Source organism: Amphiura filiformis, unplaced genomic scaffold (assembly GCF_039555335.1).
Source record: "Amphiura filiformis unplaced genomic scaffold, Afil_fr2py scaffold_59, whole genome shotgun sequence".
Lineage (NCBI taxonomy): Eukaryota > Metazoa > Echinodermata > Ophiuroidea > Amphilepidida > Amphiuridae > Amphiura > Amphiura filiformis.
Genome location: NW_027305523.1, coordinates 442,957 through 458,790, shown reverse-complemented (window position 1 = coordinate 458,790; position 15,834 = coordinate 442,957). Strand labels below are relative to the sequence as shown.

General features: G+C 34.9%; 1 protein-coding gene across 1 annotated transcript in view; it reads left to right on the top strand.

Annotated features, from left to right (window-relative positions):
• Positions 1-15,834, top strand: part of LOC140144499 (uncharacterized) — a 175,455-nt gene that overhangs the window by 102,348 nt on the left and 57,273 nt on the right. The window contains exons 2-3 of the mRNA XM_072166309.1: positions 2,459-2,585; positions 4,526-4,634. Of these exons, the coding sequence (XP_072022410.1) occupies positions 2,459-2,585; positions 4,526-4,634 (236 nt within the window). The remainder of the gene's footprint in view (positions 1-2,458; positions 2,586-4,525; positions 4,635-15,834) is intronic.

The following is a 15,834-nucleotide window of genomic DNA, read 5'->3' as shown; positions in this document are numbered from 1 at the left end:
TCAAATGTAGACAATCGGACAGCAAGCATGTATAATAGGGCTTAAATTTCAAACATAAACATATTTAAAGGTATATAAGAGTTATTTTTAAATTTATCTTATCATTGGCCTATATATAATTTTATGTTAACTACCGACTTATCGGTCTATAGCAGAAAGAATAAACAAGATTACTTGAAATCTTTTATTTTTACAACTTTTCCTTCAAGTTAACACCTTATTTTTGCTTTCTAGGTTATCATGATGAGTAGTTGAATGAGGCAAATACTTTATTCTCACATGCCTGTATCTACTTCCAAGTCATGTTGGAAGTGAGAGGAGTGTTTAAACATTGGTGACATTTACAAAGCCACATCAGAATTGGAAATAATTTATTCTTGAGGAAAAGACATGATGGCTTTTATCGAGTTACCTTTCAAATATTTGAAAGCACCTGCTAGATATGTGAGCAATAAGGAATAATTCCTCCCCAAATTTCAAACAAAAGAGCCCCTCCCCCAGTGAAAAATATTTTGCTAATGGCAAACTACACAAGAGGGCTGCAAACTACACAAGAGGGCTACTTTGGTAGAATCTGTTCATAGTCTTCTAAATCAAAAAGTATTTTTAGCCCTGTTTGACAGTACATACCAAGGAGGAGCCACATCTTCCTTTTTTTTTTACTGTGGGTGGATAGCATTGTAATTTGGTATCCTCAGACCTGCCTATCAAAGGTATAGTTAGCAACAGGCCTCGAAATAAGGCGGGCCCTCGGGCCCTCGGCCCCCGAAAATCAGCGAGGGCCCGCAAAAGATACATCCGGCGGGCCCAAAGGGCCCGCAAAATTTGTGGCAATTTTTATCACTTACGGACTCGAGCTTACTGCAGAATTCAACAGTCATGCAACACCAACAAATCGCCGACTATATTGCATTCTAAATTCACATTTCGGGAGAATTGAAGTAAATTCAAGGCCAAAAACATTGTTATTTACTTAGATCTTTAATAATATTAGATAGTTATGATGTTAAAGTAGGTGTAATAACTCTGTTTTTTCACATAAAATCGTGTTTTTTGGTACTTCCGGGATAACACAATACACCACTATAATACAGCAGGTCATGAATATTAATGAGGTTCTGTCACTGTGGCGGGTTTATAATAGCACTGCATGACTTTTGCATATTAAATCACTTTTGATTTTGATAAAATTGGAGATATAAAGGAAATGAAAAAAGACTGATTAACCGGGACTGATACTAATGACAAAAAACAAATCAATTCAAAATAAAATAAAAACTTTTTTTGAAAACAAAACAAAAAACCAGCATCATCTAAAAAGGTTGCTTGCCCTATTTCTTTTTTTCTTTGGGCTTCTCTCTTTCTATTCTTTCTAGTACTTCTTTATGTATATTAATTAATTCCTAATTACTTAATTACTCCTACTTATTAAATAATCTATTCATTTGAATGTTAACATATGGGTTATTTGTTTCTTTATTTTCCTTAGGCTCCTGCACAGTTACTCACTTTTTTGTGGGGTCACATAGGTTAAAATCAATGGCCCAAATTTGGGCCCCCAAAAATTTGTGAGGGCCCTCAAACATTTAAGATCAAGGGCCCAAATGGCCCTCAGAAATTCTGGCTTATTTCGAGGCCTGGTTAGCAAAGATGGTCAAAGTGATGGTACTACACTGATGGATGGTCAAGTGTCACTGACCGCTCTGCTGCTTGACCTCATCAGACCTTGCCAGAGGTTTGATGTCCAATTTGTCTCAGGACAAATTGGATTTGAAATCTGCCTTGTAACTACAATGAAATATTGCTGAAGTTATCTACAAACCTGTCATGATGGTAGTTTGTTTAGCTAAATAAAACTTGGCTTTGAAAAGGGCAGGTCATTTGGTTCTTCAAGTGAATTCCTCTGTTGTTTACATTAACAAAATATTTCATGAATTTTGTGGAATTTATTCAGATTTTTAGCAGTAGGTCACAAAATGTCTTATATAAGTGCTTTTGGAAGCAATTACATTGATGCCTTTTGTATTTTATATTTATATTTCTTTTCATTCCATCAGTACAAGCTGGTGGAAAGGGCATCCAGGCTGCTGACTGACTCTTCATGTTCAATATGATGGGGAGATGATACCCTAGGATTATAAATCTTACCAACTTTGTGTCACTTATATTTGTCTATAAATTACTTTGTCATATCTGGGAAGGCATCTCCAGAATGCCATACTTGTACCAAAAATTTGTTGGCTCACAATTCCCTTTTTCCAATGGTGCCAACAAGCCAAATACCATGACATGATTCAATTATAAAATTTTAGGAAAACTTAACTTTCCAAGACTTTGTAGTAAAATGTTTTCAGCAATTTTTATGGTATTTGATGTACAGTATATGTGTGATGCTTCCAAGAAGCTTACTTAATAGCTAACCTTTGCAACTTTTGTTTATTTTTGTGTACCTTTATAGGAGTGACCAAGGAGATAACAGCAGCGAGCACTCAGGAGATATGGATGCTGAATTAGACAGTGATCAAGAGCAAGATTTGGACAAGATACTGGGATCATGGCTGGGAGAATTAGAAAATATGACACAGGTAAATATATGCAATTCAAAAAGAGGGAAAATTAGATTAAAAAATGATTCAAACCCAGGACCAGGAGATCTCTAGACCTGCACTCTAACAAACCGAGCTTTCAAGTAATCTAGAGAAGCCTCATACTAAGGCCCATGGTTCGAAATTCAGGCACATGAGTGTTCCTCCTTTTGGCAGATTGTTTCTTTTTCACCTTAATTTGCTCCTGTTTTTTGCACTTTATCGCTACAAACGATTTATGAGCTTTTGAAATTTAAGCCTTGTTTAGCTTTTTGTGGGCAGAAATCTTGGATTTTTTTATTATGCGTGGGCATTCATCCCTGGAAATTATATTTTTTCTACTTCTTTATTGACAAGGAGAAATGAGTGGTTCAAGTTTCAAGTCTCACAAGAAAGCTTCCTATTGTCAATAACTCCTGTGTGATTGACTGACCATAGATGTTTTATTGCATGCAAATTTTTCCTATCTCATCTTGCTGTTTTAAAAGCAGTCAGTCAAAGTGTTCTGTATAAAGCATGAAAAGTTCCCAGTCACATTTGGAATGACGTAGTCCAATGTTGTTGTTGGTTATTATGAAAGAGAACATAAGGACCGTAAATTGGAAGTTGTTGAATGACTTGGATTGGTAATTCTTTGACACCAAGATCGAAAGATGCAATGATGATAAACGTAGCAGGAAACTTGGTTTCACCTGATGAGTGAAATAAAGAAAATGCACTGATATATATACATGTTTTGGTTTGACAGCAAGATATACTACTGCACTCACATCATTTGAAGTTAAATGTGTCAATACTGAACAAGTAAAGTGCCTAAAACGACAGATGCAGGTGAATTTTTCGAGTCATTTAATCCGGAAAGGGGAAACCAAGATTGATCTGGGTGCTTATTGTTTGACACCTTTTCAATAGAGTTTGTCAAATTTTGATTTTGATGAAGTGTGTGAGTATGACTTCCACCTCCGTGCCTCCATGTTGCTATGTCAGTGACTATACCTGAGAATATGCTTCCTTTTAGATGAAAAACGATTTTGATAACCGTTAAAGACAACTCTTAGCTCTTAGTTAGTTCATGTTAATTGTTGACTATGTTTCTGTTTATAAGCAATATAAAGCACTCTTTAATAGGCTCTGCTTAAGTTGCTATCTATAAAGTGTTAAACGATCGAGCAATATAATGCGCACTTACAGAGAAGTGTACAAGAGTCGTGGGCGTGTGTTGAATTAATAATATTGTCAAATAACGTAGCTTTTCTAGTGGGTTGTCATGGGATAGTCAGAGTGCTTCATGGTCATCACAAATCAGCAAATCCACTTGACCCCTTATTACAAGTGATGCGAGCAAAGTATGTTACTTGCTGTCATCTAAAGTTGGTCAACCAGTTACCTTGTTGATAGGACTTCCTTCCTTTACTCTAGTTTACATATTTGTAACATGGATATTTATGTTGCGCTAATGTATCAAACAAAGCAACAGGGGCTAGTACAGCTTTCATTAGCGATGTAACCTTTGCTTTCTGGCGAAAGTTCTCTGTGACAGTTGCACTGTATTTTTAATTGAAAGAGTGGTATCTAGTGTCACTTCGTAATCAGGAGCCAACATTTTTTACCTGGTACGTGTAGGAATGACATCTGCACAACTTGATTAGCTTACAATTGGTCTAACATTCATTCTGATACTCATTAAGCATGTTATTATTGTAATTCATCCATCACATATTCAGAGTGGTAGCATACAGAATGTTTTCATGCAGATTATTTGAGGTTTTAGTTTGAGACAGAAGATGATGTGCTGTGTGCCAGTCATAACATTACCAATAGTGAGTGACAAATTATTGGTAAGTTCATTATCCAGAATGGTTTCAAAGTTAAAAACATATTTCAAGTTGTGATGTATTATTATTAACTTCAATTTATCCATTGTTTTTGTTTTTATATAGAATTTAGACAGTGGAAGTGGCATGGAGGGTTTGTCGGTAACATCACCCCCACCGATGCCATCATATAACAACCTTGACAACTTCAGGTTTACACTCAATACTTTAGAAGGTAAGATAGCATGCCAATGAGTGCTAAATGTCCTGTAATTCCCAAGTCAAGTGCATGTCACATTATACATTGTAAAGTTCTATGAACACCAATGGCAGTGACTGAGAGGCATCAGTGAGACATCAAGGGAATAGAAGTAGCCGGTGAGATTCTTTCTGGAAGATGGTTTTGTGATCAGGTTTGTAGAAAGTTTTGGATTGTGCACACAACACCTCTGAATCTATGTATATATACTGCACTTTCAAGGCCAAGAACAACCAAAACATGATGTCTTTTGCCACAGGAAAAGGCCAAGGAAAGATATTGGACTTTATACTGGACTTATCTTCTTATAGAAGTCTGCTGCTGTGATTGCAATATACAATGTGCAAGAGAAGGTGATGAGCATTCTGTAATCAAAAAATTTAAAAAAAATCCTAAGTAAATGGTTCACAAAATTTGAAGAGCGAAATTTGTGGATGCTTAAATAGAAACATGCTGAATTTGAGTAGTTTAGGATGCTCACAGCATCCAGATCTGACTGAGCCTACTAGGTTGATCTTGATGCAGAGGTGTTGTGTGGAATAGTCTACGTCATCTAAATATTTTAAGTGAAAGATTTCAGGACACATCCAAGAGTGAACCAGTAACTAAGGAATATATGGTATTTACTTGGGCAGCGAAGATATCCAGAGATCATTTACTTCCAGGTATAAGTCATGCTACTTTGTATAAGCTGAATCAGCTCATCCATATGTCAGCTATACTTTTGTTTCTTCTTGAGTTTGGTAATGACATAGGTGCATATTTGGCTGGTTGCTAACCTTGTTTCGCAGAATGTACATACACGTGCATACAAGGTTTCTTGTTGACACTTGCAGCGCAACCGTCTAAAAGCACTGATGTCACTACCACACTCAAGGTGAAGCACAAAGTGTAGGTTTGTGGCTTCAGCAAAGCTTAAAAGAATTAAGAAAGGTGCCAGCTTTTCATCAAAGAAACTTCCTCAACTGTGGTTTATTTCTTCAAATTGCCTGTAAGCACCTCTTGGCATTAGGTGCATGCAGAATCTTGCCCATCATAAGAAGGAACTTTTCAGGTTATGTGTGCATTTTACCATGTATATGGAATGGGAAATGCTGATAGCAGGTGAGCTTGGTGTTCAAGTATATATAGGTGCCTTAATCAAATTGATCCGTTTCTTCTGAAATAGGAAGTTGGTTTCCATCATCCTGCCAAAACCACCACTCCAAATACCCCAAGTATTATGCAAATTTCATATGAAAACAAAATGAAAATCATTTGTTTCACAGCAATATGTAATACAATATGATCCAACCAGGCCAAAGTCGGCAAGTTTGAAATTATAGATATTGTCATCATCAAATTAAAATCCTCCTGTCTGTAGTACACTTGGTTGAAAAGTTATGGGTAAATGCCAAGTTTCAAATGGCAAATGCTTTATGGCACATTATATTTGTCTGTATAGCAATTTCACATTTGCCACTTTTGTATTGATTGGATCAGTTTGCATCCATTTTAAAAGTTAGATGCAATTGTTGAGATGGCAAATATTATTGCACCCCTAATCCGCATTTACATTACACATACCATGTGGAGCACACTCTACATTTCATGACAAAAGTTGCTCATACTACTTACCTGAGTTAATTTCTTGTCAGTTTGTTGAAATGAAAACTGACTAGTAGCTTTTACCATCACAAGTATGTATACTCAGAGGAAACAACTCCCAAACTACCTGCTACTAAAACATCTTATCTCTTTAACAAAATCTGTAGATTTCTTGTCCCTCAAGAAATGAACACTTGTAAACTATTGTATTCATGACAAGGACACAGGAATAGAGCTATAGATGCTGGTGGGTTTCCAGGTTTTGTGATATTGTGAAAATCAATTTTCAAATGAAAAAAAACATTTGTAACAGGGGATTTGTGTCCCGTTTGCTTGCAGCATTGTAACAATATTGGTGGATATTGAAATGTAACAATATTGTTTGATATTGAGAGGTAAAAATGTGTATCAATCTTCCATCACATTCCCAAACACATATCGTCAGCCTGCTACGCTAAATGCCTAAGTCATTCTTACATGTTTCTCATTTGCAATTTTGATTTTCGGAGTAATAAACCCATAATTCATCAAATTTCCCGCCGCATTTTTCATTAACTTGTGGAATTTATCTCTTTTGATGTGATACAACCATTTGATACAAACATTTGTGAAACATGATTTATTTGCTGGGAATTCCGTGTGAAATTTTCAAGAATATTGACTACTTATAAGCTGTTTGAAGCTGCCATTTAAGTCAACAAAATTGAAGCCATTACAAAAATAAATTGATATAGACAAGATAATAGCAGATAGATGAATGAAGTATCAGTGAGGATTTGTGCATTAACAGGAGATTCCTTCGTGCAAGGACAGAATGTCATGTAATGTAGCTCCTTAGATGAATCAGTAAAAATGGGTACAATTTGCATTTTTAGATTATTCCTTTAGCACTGTAAAGATGTCAAGATTGGAGATAGTGGTCATTGAGATGGGCTATTCCAATTGAAATCCATACACCCCATATGGAAGATATGATGTTAATCTCCTACACAGGGAGTGTAAATTTCAAATGAAGTTATTAAAGGGGTGACTCCATTTGAAACCTGCACCCCTGTGTGGGAAATTAAGGTCATGTCTTCCATAAGGGGTTATGGATTTAAATTGGAATAGCCCAATGATATAGATCACCTAACAAATTATTTCAGAAGTCTAAGCATGATGATTTGAGATTCTATATCTCAAAAATCGTTCAGTGCAGTCATAGCACATACAGCTTTGTTGAACTAGCATGTCAATATGTTATGTAGGTGACCCAAAGTGTGACTCCCCAGCAATCTTCAGCTAAGATTACCCTCTTGAGAATCGGTTCCGCCGCATCTTTTGTCACTAAAGGAAGGATTTGCGTCGGGTTTTCGATTACAAAATCTGATTCGCGAGAAGCACAAGCCATAATCAAGTGTTTGCTGCAATGTTCAGGAGGCCTGTGTGTTTGTATAAAAGGAAATACAAAGTCAGTGAAAGCTGTATGTTTCTATATATTTTCATTGAAAAAGTATTATTATTTGATTGAAGAGATTTTGTAAATGGTATCGAAAGAAATTTAGCTTCATATGCATTTTTTTAAAAGCTTGAGTCCCTGAAAAATATTGCTAAAGAATTTATGTGAAAGTAATGTTTAATGTACAATGTAAGAGATTTGTTGTAAATTATTACTTGGAATCAAATAAATCCATATCTAGTTTTACGACAAATTATGTCAGTTTCATCAGCCATATTTGATACAAGTAGGAATAGCAGCATACATATTGCAAGTAGGGCTGCAAGGATACCAATTACAGCATATGAAATAGTTTATCAAGTACCCTATAGATGACAGGCATTAGCCAGCATTAGCCATACATAACTACAGGCTATGCATTGCCATACATTTATTAGTAATCTAGACATATTCAAGTATTACTATATAGGCTGTACTAAATATAGTATGAGATTTTTAAGTTTCCCACTCAGTCAGCTAACTATAAACATAAAACCACTTCTTGACAGAGAAGACAGTGTTCCTCATTACTTAAAAATCAATGAGACTTTGAAATCAGATGTGTAGGGTGTACTTTAAAATCATAGTGTATTTCCTTAACTTCCTTTTCAATTAAGAACTTCTATATGTGGATTGCATAAATCCTTCAAATGTAAATAACTAGGCTTTGCTATTGGGGCATGTTTGCCAAGTTAGGTATTCAACCAATTTATTCTTTAAAAATATGTCGATAAAAATAGCCAAATGATCAAATCTATCTATTGAACTAGTCTGCAGTCATTTTAATTATGATATTGTGTGTTATTTGTGTCTATATTTATCACTTTGGATTCAGATGTGTGTGTGTCCATATTTGTAGGTCAACGGTATGTTTCATACACTTTTCTCTCAGTTTGGGAAAATTGTATACTGTGATATAGAACTCAAATTTATGAATAAAGTGTCGGTCCCCAACCAAGTAGCCAGGCTGTACTAGAGTTTTAGAATACTCACAAAATCACAACAAAAGTGTCCTCGTTTCAGGGTATTTTTTAATGTCTGAATTAATGAGCAGCAAATATCACAAAGTTTAGACGTTTTTATGGAAAAACGCTTCAGTAACAATATCTGAAAGGACTCACCAAAGTCTAGATTTAAGAGGTACCAATCCACTTCTTACTTGAAAGCTGTGTTTTCCTACACGGAGACCCAAGACTTATTTACATAGATGAATCCAAAACTAGGACATCCATTGACCATACTGCATGAATACTGATGCTCAATGTTGTTGATGCATTGTCTAGGATGTCATAGGATTGACCAAAGGCCACATTACTATATGATTAAATCAATGCTGTGGGCAGGTAGGCCGGCAGGCCAGGCTGATTCAATCTAAACTAGGTCACTCCATCCCTCATACTATTTACAAGTGTTTCACATTAATGTCGTCTTTTAAGGGATGCTTACATTGCAACTGAGCCATGTAAGCTTTCCTTGCAAGTTTTGCATCAGGAATGTAGATTGTGTATTTATTTAGCAAAGCAAGATGTCTTTTTTCTTTCAATGATAGAAACTAGAACGTATTCTTGTTTTATTGCCCATTGACAAGTGTACATGTCTATTTCTGTGTATCAAGGAGATTCTGTTTTGCATTATTCAGCAATACAGATTACAAAGTTCACATTGAATGTCACATGGCATCACTCAGAGAAAGAATAAATGCCAGCCAGTAATGCATTATGGGAAATCTGGTGACATCATCAACATATCAATTCCTTCAATCTGGACCAAGGCAGTGGATACTTTTAATAATTCAACCAATCATCTTGATTGTCAATTTTGGTTGTCTATAATATACTGAACATAAAGCCAGTAATCTCTTGTACATGGACACGTGGTATTGTAATATTAGCAGTAGAAGGCATTAACGGTTGCTATGTGAATGCTATATTACTTAAGCTGCCTGGTTTCTTTGCTAATTAAAGTGAATTAAATTGGATTTGATTGGAAACAGTTGAGGTGTTCTATAAATTGCAAATTAGGTCAGGACTAAATATAATGACTTGAAGCTTATATGAAGTGGTTTCATGATATAAGTAAGAGTACTAGACAGTACCTTGTGTTGCTTTGATTTTGGTAGTAACATCAAAATGTGTCTAGTGTGAGAGAGCATTCCAATTATGGCACCTCTACACACGTTCAAGCGTATTATGCGGTAATTCTGAGAACGGTGTGTCCATTTTGAGGCTACTCTAACCTAAAACACACAGTGACATAACTTCCAAACTCGAAGCTACTTGAGGTGTTCATATATCTAGAGTTGCAGTACTTGATACAGAAATCTGCTTAAGATTACTTATAGTTAACATTTATTTGAAATGGAGGTTAGTTCATTAATCATTCTTGTTATTTGAAAATGGATTATCTTCTGAATATGGGTTAATCCGAAAGATGTATGGGTAAACGGCATGTGCATGCATTTTTTAAAGCAATCAGAGCCTTTGTTGAAGCATTCCGATCAGTGTTTGCACAAATTGTTTTGAAAATTAAGGCTACAGTAAGACCTGCATTTATAGTTGTTCCTGATAAACTCCGGTTCATACTACTTTCTAACAAATGAAAACAACTTTCCATAACATATGAAGTGGGTAATGGTGAATCCAATGGATGAGGACACAAAACATGTCATATATCAATAAATGATACAAGAGGATACCTTGAATATACGAACATCTGGAAAGAAAAAGAGCAAGGTATACCAACCTGATGTGGGGAAACAAGTTAAATACAATTTCCAAAAGTTTAAACTGACTTTCAGCACAAAAATTCACTAACCTTGAATTTTCGATGTGTGACACACATCTTCATCAGAAGAAGTCCTAAGATGTTGTGATGGACTTGCCCTTTTGTTGATCATTGGCAACTTTTGGTCGAATGAGGGCGTTGTATAAGGTTGGCAATTCCAGTCCTTGATCGTTAAATACAGTATTTAACAGTATGCAGAGGGAACAAAAAACAACAAATGAAGGCACAGAAGTAGGTAAAGTTTGATAGCCAAAAATTATCAATTTCAAGGCCAACCATAAAATATAAAATCAAACAGCGAAAACTACATACTGTAGTTAAAAAACTGAAAGCAAGTTTTTTTGATATCAAACCTTTTATCAGAAAGCAATTACTGAATTATATTACATTCTCCTTCAACATACTCATTGTTTATCAAGTGACTTGTGAAAGAAAATTCCATATTCTTTCCAAAGTTGGTTTGGTTTATGTTTTTCTGCATGCATGCCATCAACAGTGTTAGTGCCACTCAACTTGCGCTTTGTAATCAGCCATAGCTCAAACATTCATGTGGAAGAAGATATAAATGGAAAGAAGAAAAACAAGAAATGGGCTTATGTTGGGATAGCAGCAAAAATCTCATCTTGGGAAATTAGACCAGGAATGGATCAATGGCAGACAGGTGATGGATAAGACTGGAGACTTGACTTTCTTATGGGTTCACAGGCAATTTGTTGTCGGTTAAATGAGGTATGGATGGTGCACATCTTTAGGGAAATTATTGGTCTGTATTGGAATGATGAGGCTAACAAGATGCATGTGTTGCAGCTAGGGAATCATGTAGAATGTAACAGGTTCTTCCCAAGTGCCTTGTAAGAAATGTTACATCGTCACCCATTTATGCAGTGCAGTATAAGGAGTAGCTGTGAAAAATGTAAAGCTTATGAAAAGTAGGAGTCTATGTAAAAAATGTTAAAAGGTCAGACAAGCAGAAGTACATGTATGTTACTTCAATGTGGTGTAGATTTCCCTTTTATTAAACCAAATAGGATTGAATAGGAGAGCATGTACTCATCATCTTAGCGTGTCTTTTATGGAGGTGAAAAAATGATACCTCTAGATTATTTGGTTTATGCATCCATAAAACTTCCATTTTAAGTTAATGCTGTATAACCTCTTTGCTCAATGTTTTCATGAAAAAGTCATGTTAATACCATAGCCATATGCTCAACTGTTTTGCTGTTAATAGGCGTATTCAGCTGGTCACAGAATTCTTGAGGATCGGCGTACTCGAGAATCCAGATTCCTAAGTCAATCCCCAATCCCTGCGTGTCCACAGAACTCTATTGAAGAATATGATTAAACCAAGTGAAAGGTTAAGCTCAGCATTCAAGAATGCAAAATGGCTTGTTCACATGGCAGTTGCACTCGAGGACCACTTGAGGATCATTCAGGAAAATTGTGAAATCCCCTAAATTTCTTGGGAATAAATGTGGGGACAAATTTAGGGATTGGAATCCTCGTGACAGGTCACACAGTTGATTTTCAATTTTTACTTGAGAAGTGCATTGCTTTAATAAGCAAAAAGGCCTTTGTGTAGATGTGTTTTATATGCTAAAAATCAAGGGGAAAATCTGTCTGCAAACATTAGGTTTGCTTAGAATCACAACAATCTGAACATTTTTAAATGTTGGATCCATTAAATCGCTTTCTCAGGATTTACTATATGAACAGCATCTACCAACATGTCATACATAGCGATAAATGATGCCCAGGTAGCGTGTTAAAACCATACTCTCCTACATATTCCTATATGGGTCACTGACATGAGTGTTGAGATATGAGAGTGTGTATTATATGCGTCTGGTGCATCTCATATGGTTCACTTACTCCCAACATCTGTCTGATGTAGTCTGATGTAGCTAACATGACAATGTTACATGCAGTGGTTGATGTGTGGGATGAAAAGTAGATTGAGGTTCTTTGAGGTTTTTTGGGTTAAGCACATCAAGATGGACTTGTTCCATATGATTTCTAGAACAGTGTTATATTTTACATTTGAAACAAACTCGCATCCTACATGCATGGAAAAATGTTCAACATATTATAAAATAATAAGCGATTCATTATTTAAACAGAAATCAGAAATGCATATGCTTTAATGTGGCTAATGTTTTGACATTTGTATTATGATGCACATGGCATTAAGTTGCCAAATAACCTTTTTGCAGAACCTCTATGCAAGGATTTAAAATGTAAAAGTGAGCTACATTGTAATGACACTCCTCGTATTTATGAAAGAAAGAAATGGAACAATTTGAAGAGCTACCAAAAGTCAAGACTTCTGGATTTGGGTGCTACACTATGTGAAAAAAGAGATGAATTTTCTGGATATTTCTGAAGTAATTTTATTTTATTTAGAGTATGGTAGCATTGGCCACATAAAAAGGTTTGCCATGAATTCAATTTTCAAATGGAAGTCGCCTCTTACACAAACAATAACTTGAATTTTGAAAGGTTTTCAGTTATCTCACTGGTTATATAGACTTGTTTCGCAGGAAAAATGTGTTTGTCAGTTAAATTGATACATTAGCTATTACAGGAAAGAAACAATGCGTCCTTGAACAAGAACTCATTACGCCTTGTACGTGAGTGAAGTTATTTTTGGTAAAACAGGTAGATTTGATCAAATGTCTGCATTGATGCATGGACAAATTACGAAAGGGTGGTTGAACATGTCCACAGATTTGATTGCGATTGCACTTATTGCAGTTAATTTGTAAGTCTGTGAAATGCAGATATGTAAGGAAATTTTGTGTGATATTGTGTTTCAGTCGTGAAATTATTATATTCATTAGAGTCACTTATGTCAGAGCAAAATATGTTTAAATTTAAATTCAAGATCTTATGATTTATCTTTGTATTAACTCTGGCAGAAAGACAACTTGACTAAATTGATCATGCCGAATGAGTAGTGTGTTGCTAAAATTAATTTTTGAGATCATTAATTGCCCCAAAAAGTGTTCCAATTTCTTTGTGTATATATGTAATTCATATTGTGTAATTCATATGATTGTTTCTACACCACACTTATTCTTTCAGAACCAGAAATTATTTTCAATGGAATTTTTAGCATCATGTCACTATAGGGCAATAATATTAAAAACATGAAAAATTATTTTGTTTGACAAATGGTTCGCTTTGCTTACCCATGTCACTTTTTACTGTTCATGAGTATAGTGTAATTACAATTATCACAACCCATGCAAGTAATTTGTAAACTAGGTCCTTGTTCATCTATGCAGCTAATGAAAACTTGAAAGGGCTAAAAGAAGAGGCTCAATCTTTGATTTTTTTTTGCGATTTGAAAATTCACATTCACCCAGAATTATATTTAAATGCTGAATATATAGTAAAATGCTAAATTTGATATCATTTAAATCTTACAAACTATTGAAGCAAAGCAGTGATCAAAATTAATGCCCACATAAGATAGATGGTGTGAATATTATATAAATATAAATTATTGCAGTGTTCATATCTTCTAATTACAGAGCGTAATAATTTTGCTTGTGTTGGATAAGGGGCCCTTGAGGAATAACTTCAAATGGACCATCTAGTCAAGTTGTGCCTGATTATAATTTTGTATTGACAAAACAAACAAGGTGTGCAGTTTTCGTTTTATATTATATCGCAAAACTTGTTTATGATTTTATAACTATTATTATTGCAGGCTAAAACTGACACTCTCTGGTGGAGGTGTGAATTGGAAGAAATTGTTAAATTTGGTTCTTATGTAAAAAAAGGTTTTTAAAAATGGCCACATTGCGATTAAGAAATGTAAACATTTTTTAGTTTAGTTTTTGAGAACTCTTACAAGAGGCATATAAAGCATGAAATTGTCATGTGAATGAAGAAAATAAGAAGGCATATAGATTTTGCGAAAATTTCATGCTGCAAAACGGGACCCACTCCAACAAAACCTGGAACAAGTCACCAGATTTACTGGGAACTAGGATAATCCATATTCAATCTTGTAGGTATCATTTACAAAATTATCCATATCTTGAAACAATCATGAAACACTCATGAAATATCAAAAATCCAACTTGTTCAGTTGTTCATGGTTTTTTCAGAGTGGATCACAAATGTGCTTCCCATTGAAATTGCAAACATAATACTGAGACAATAATTATTGTGTTTTATAGTGTGCCATATGATGCGACAATTTACAACAATCATTTTCAAATTGATGTATTTGATGCAAACTGACATTTACATTTACATGCATTTATCTTTTTCATCTATGACTGAGAAGCATCAATTCTTTTCTGTGATTGCAGTTTTATCATTTAATTTCTGTGATCTGTCATCCAGTGAATTCTGAATTACATTTAATCTTTTCTTGACAGATTCCATCTTTTAAAAAATAAGTGCTCTTTCATTTTATTTTGATGACAATTTTTGCACAAAATGAGTAAAATGCTGGTGATCAATCAATTTCAATTTCTCAAAAAAGCAATTTGAAGTCTTATTTTGATATCCAAATTAATGTACGATATTACACTGAAGAGAATTAAATCTGTGCTTAAATATCGCATCATGGGGATGTTATCTGATAGTAATGCAATCCTAAATTAAATAGATGAATGTGATGTGTAAAAATACATCACGATATTGTGAAACGTATTGCTCAATACTATCTTTTTGATTTGAAATCACAAGGGTTTTGATTATGATGGAGTGTAAACAATTCATATAAGCTAGATTGAGAAGAGAACCTAGGGAAAGACATCAAGCTATACTCCTGCTCCTCCTCATCAAGTTTATGTACTATTGTCTTCAGGGACAGCATCCCCAACGTAGGGATTTCAAGAACCTGTCTTTGCATGAACAGAGGAGTTGAATTAAGAAGAAAGCTTAAATGTCCCTAGGTATATGGATGGGAGCTATACAACATATGGTGAAGTCTTTGGCGGAGTGTTTCTTTGTTGTTGACAAGGTAGACGTAATGAGATTGTGTGTGCATCAAGAAATAGTTTCTTGGTCAGAGATGTTACAATATTAGCTTAGTCAAAACAACATCATAATTTGGGGTCGATCTTGAAGTAAGGTAGAATAAACAGTGTCTATACTACTCAAAACAGGTTTTCTTTAACTTTAATGCCCAAATTGTTTTTAACAAATTGTCCTGACAGCATGGATTACATCATTTCATTTAACCAGTGTGTTTTCTTTGAATTCTTGCAAGGGCATAATTGTAAATTGAGCCAAAATATATTTCCATATGGAGACAGCTTTTGACAAATTCAGGGACTTTGGTGTGGAAGGATTTATTCTGGTGGTACC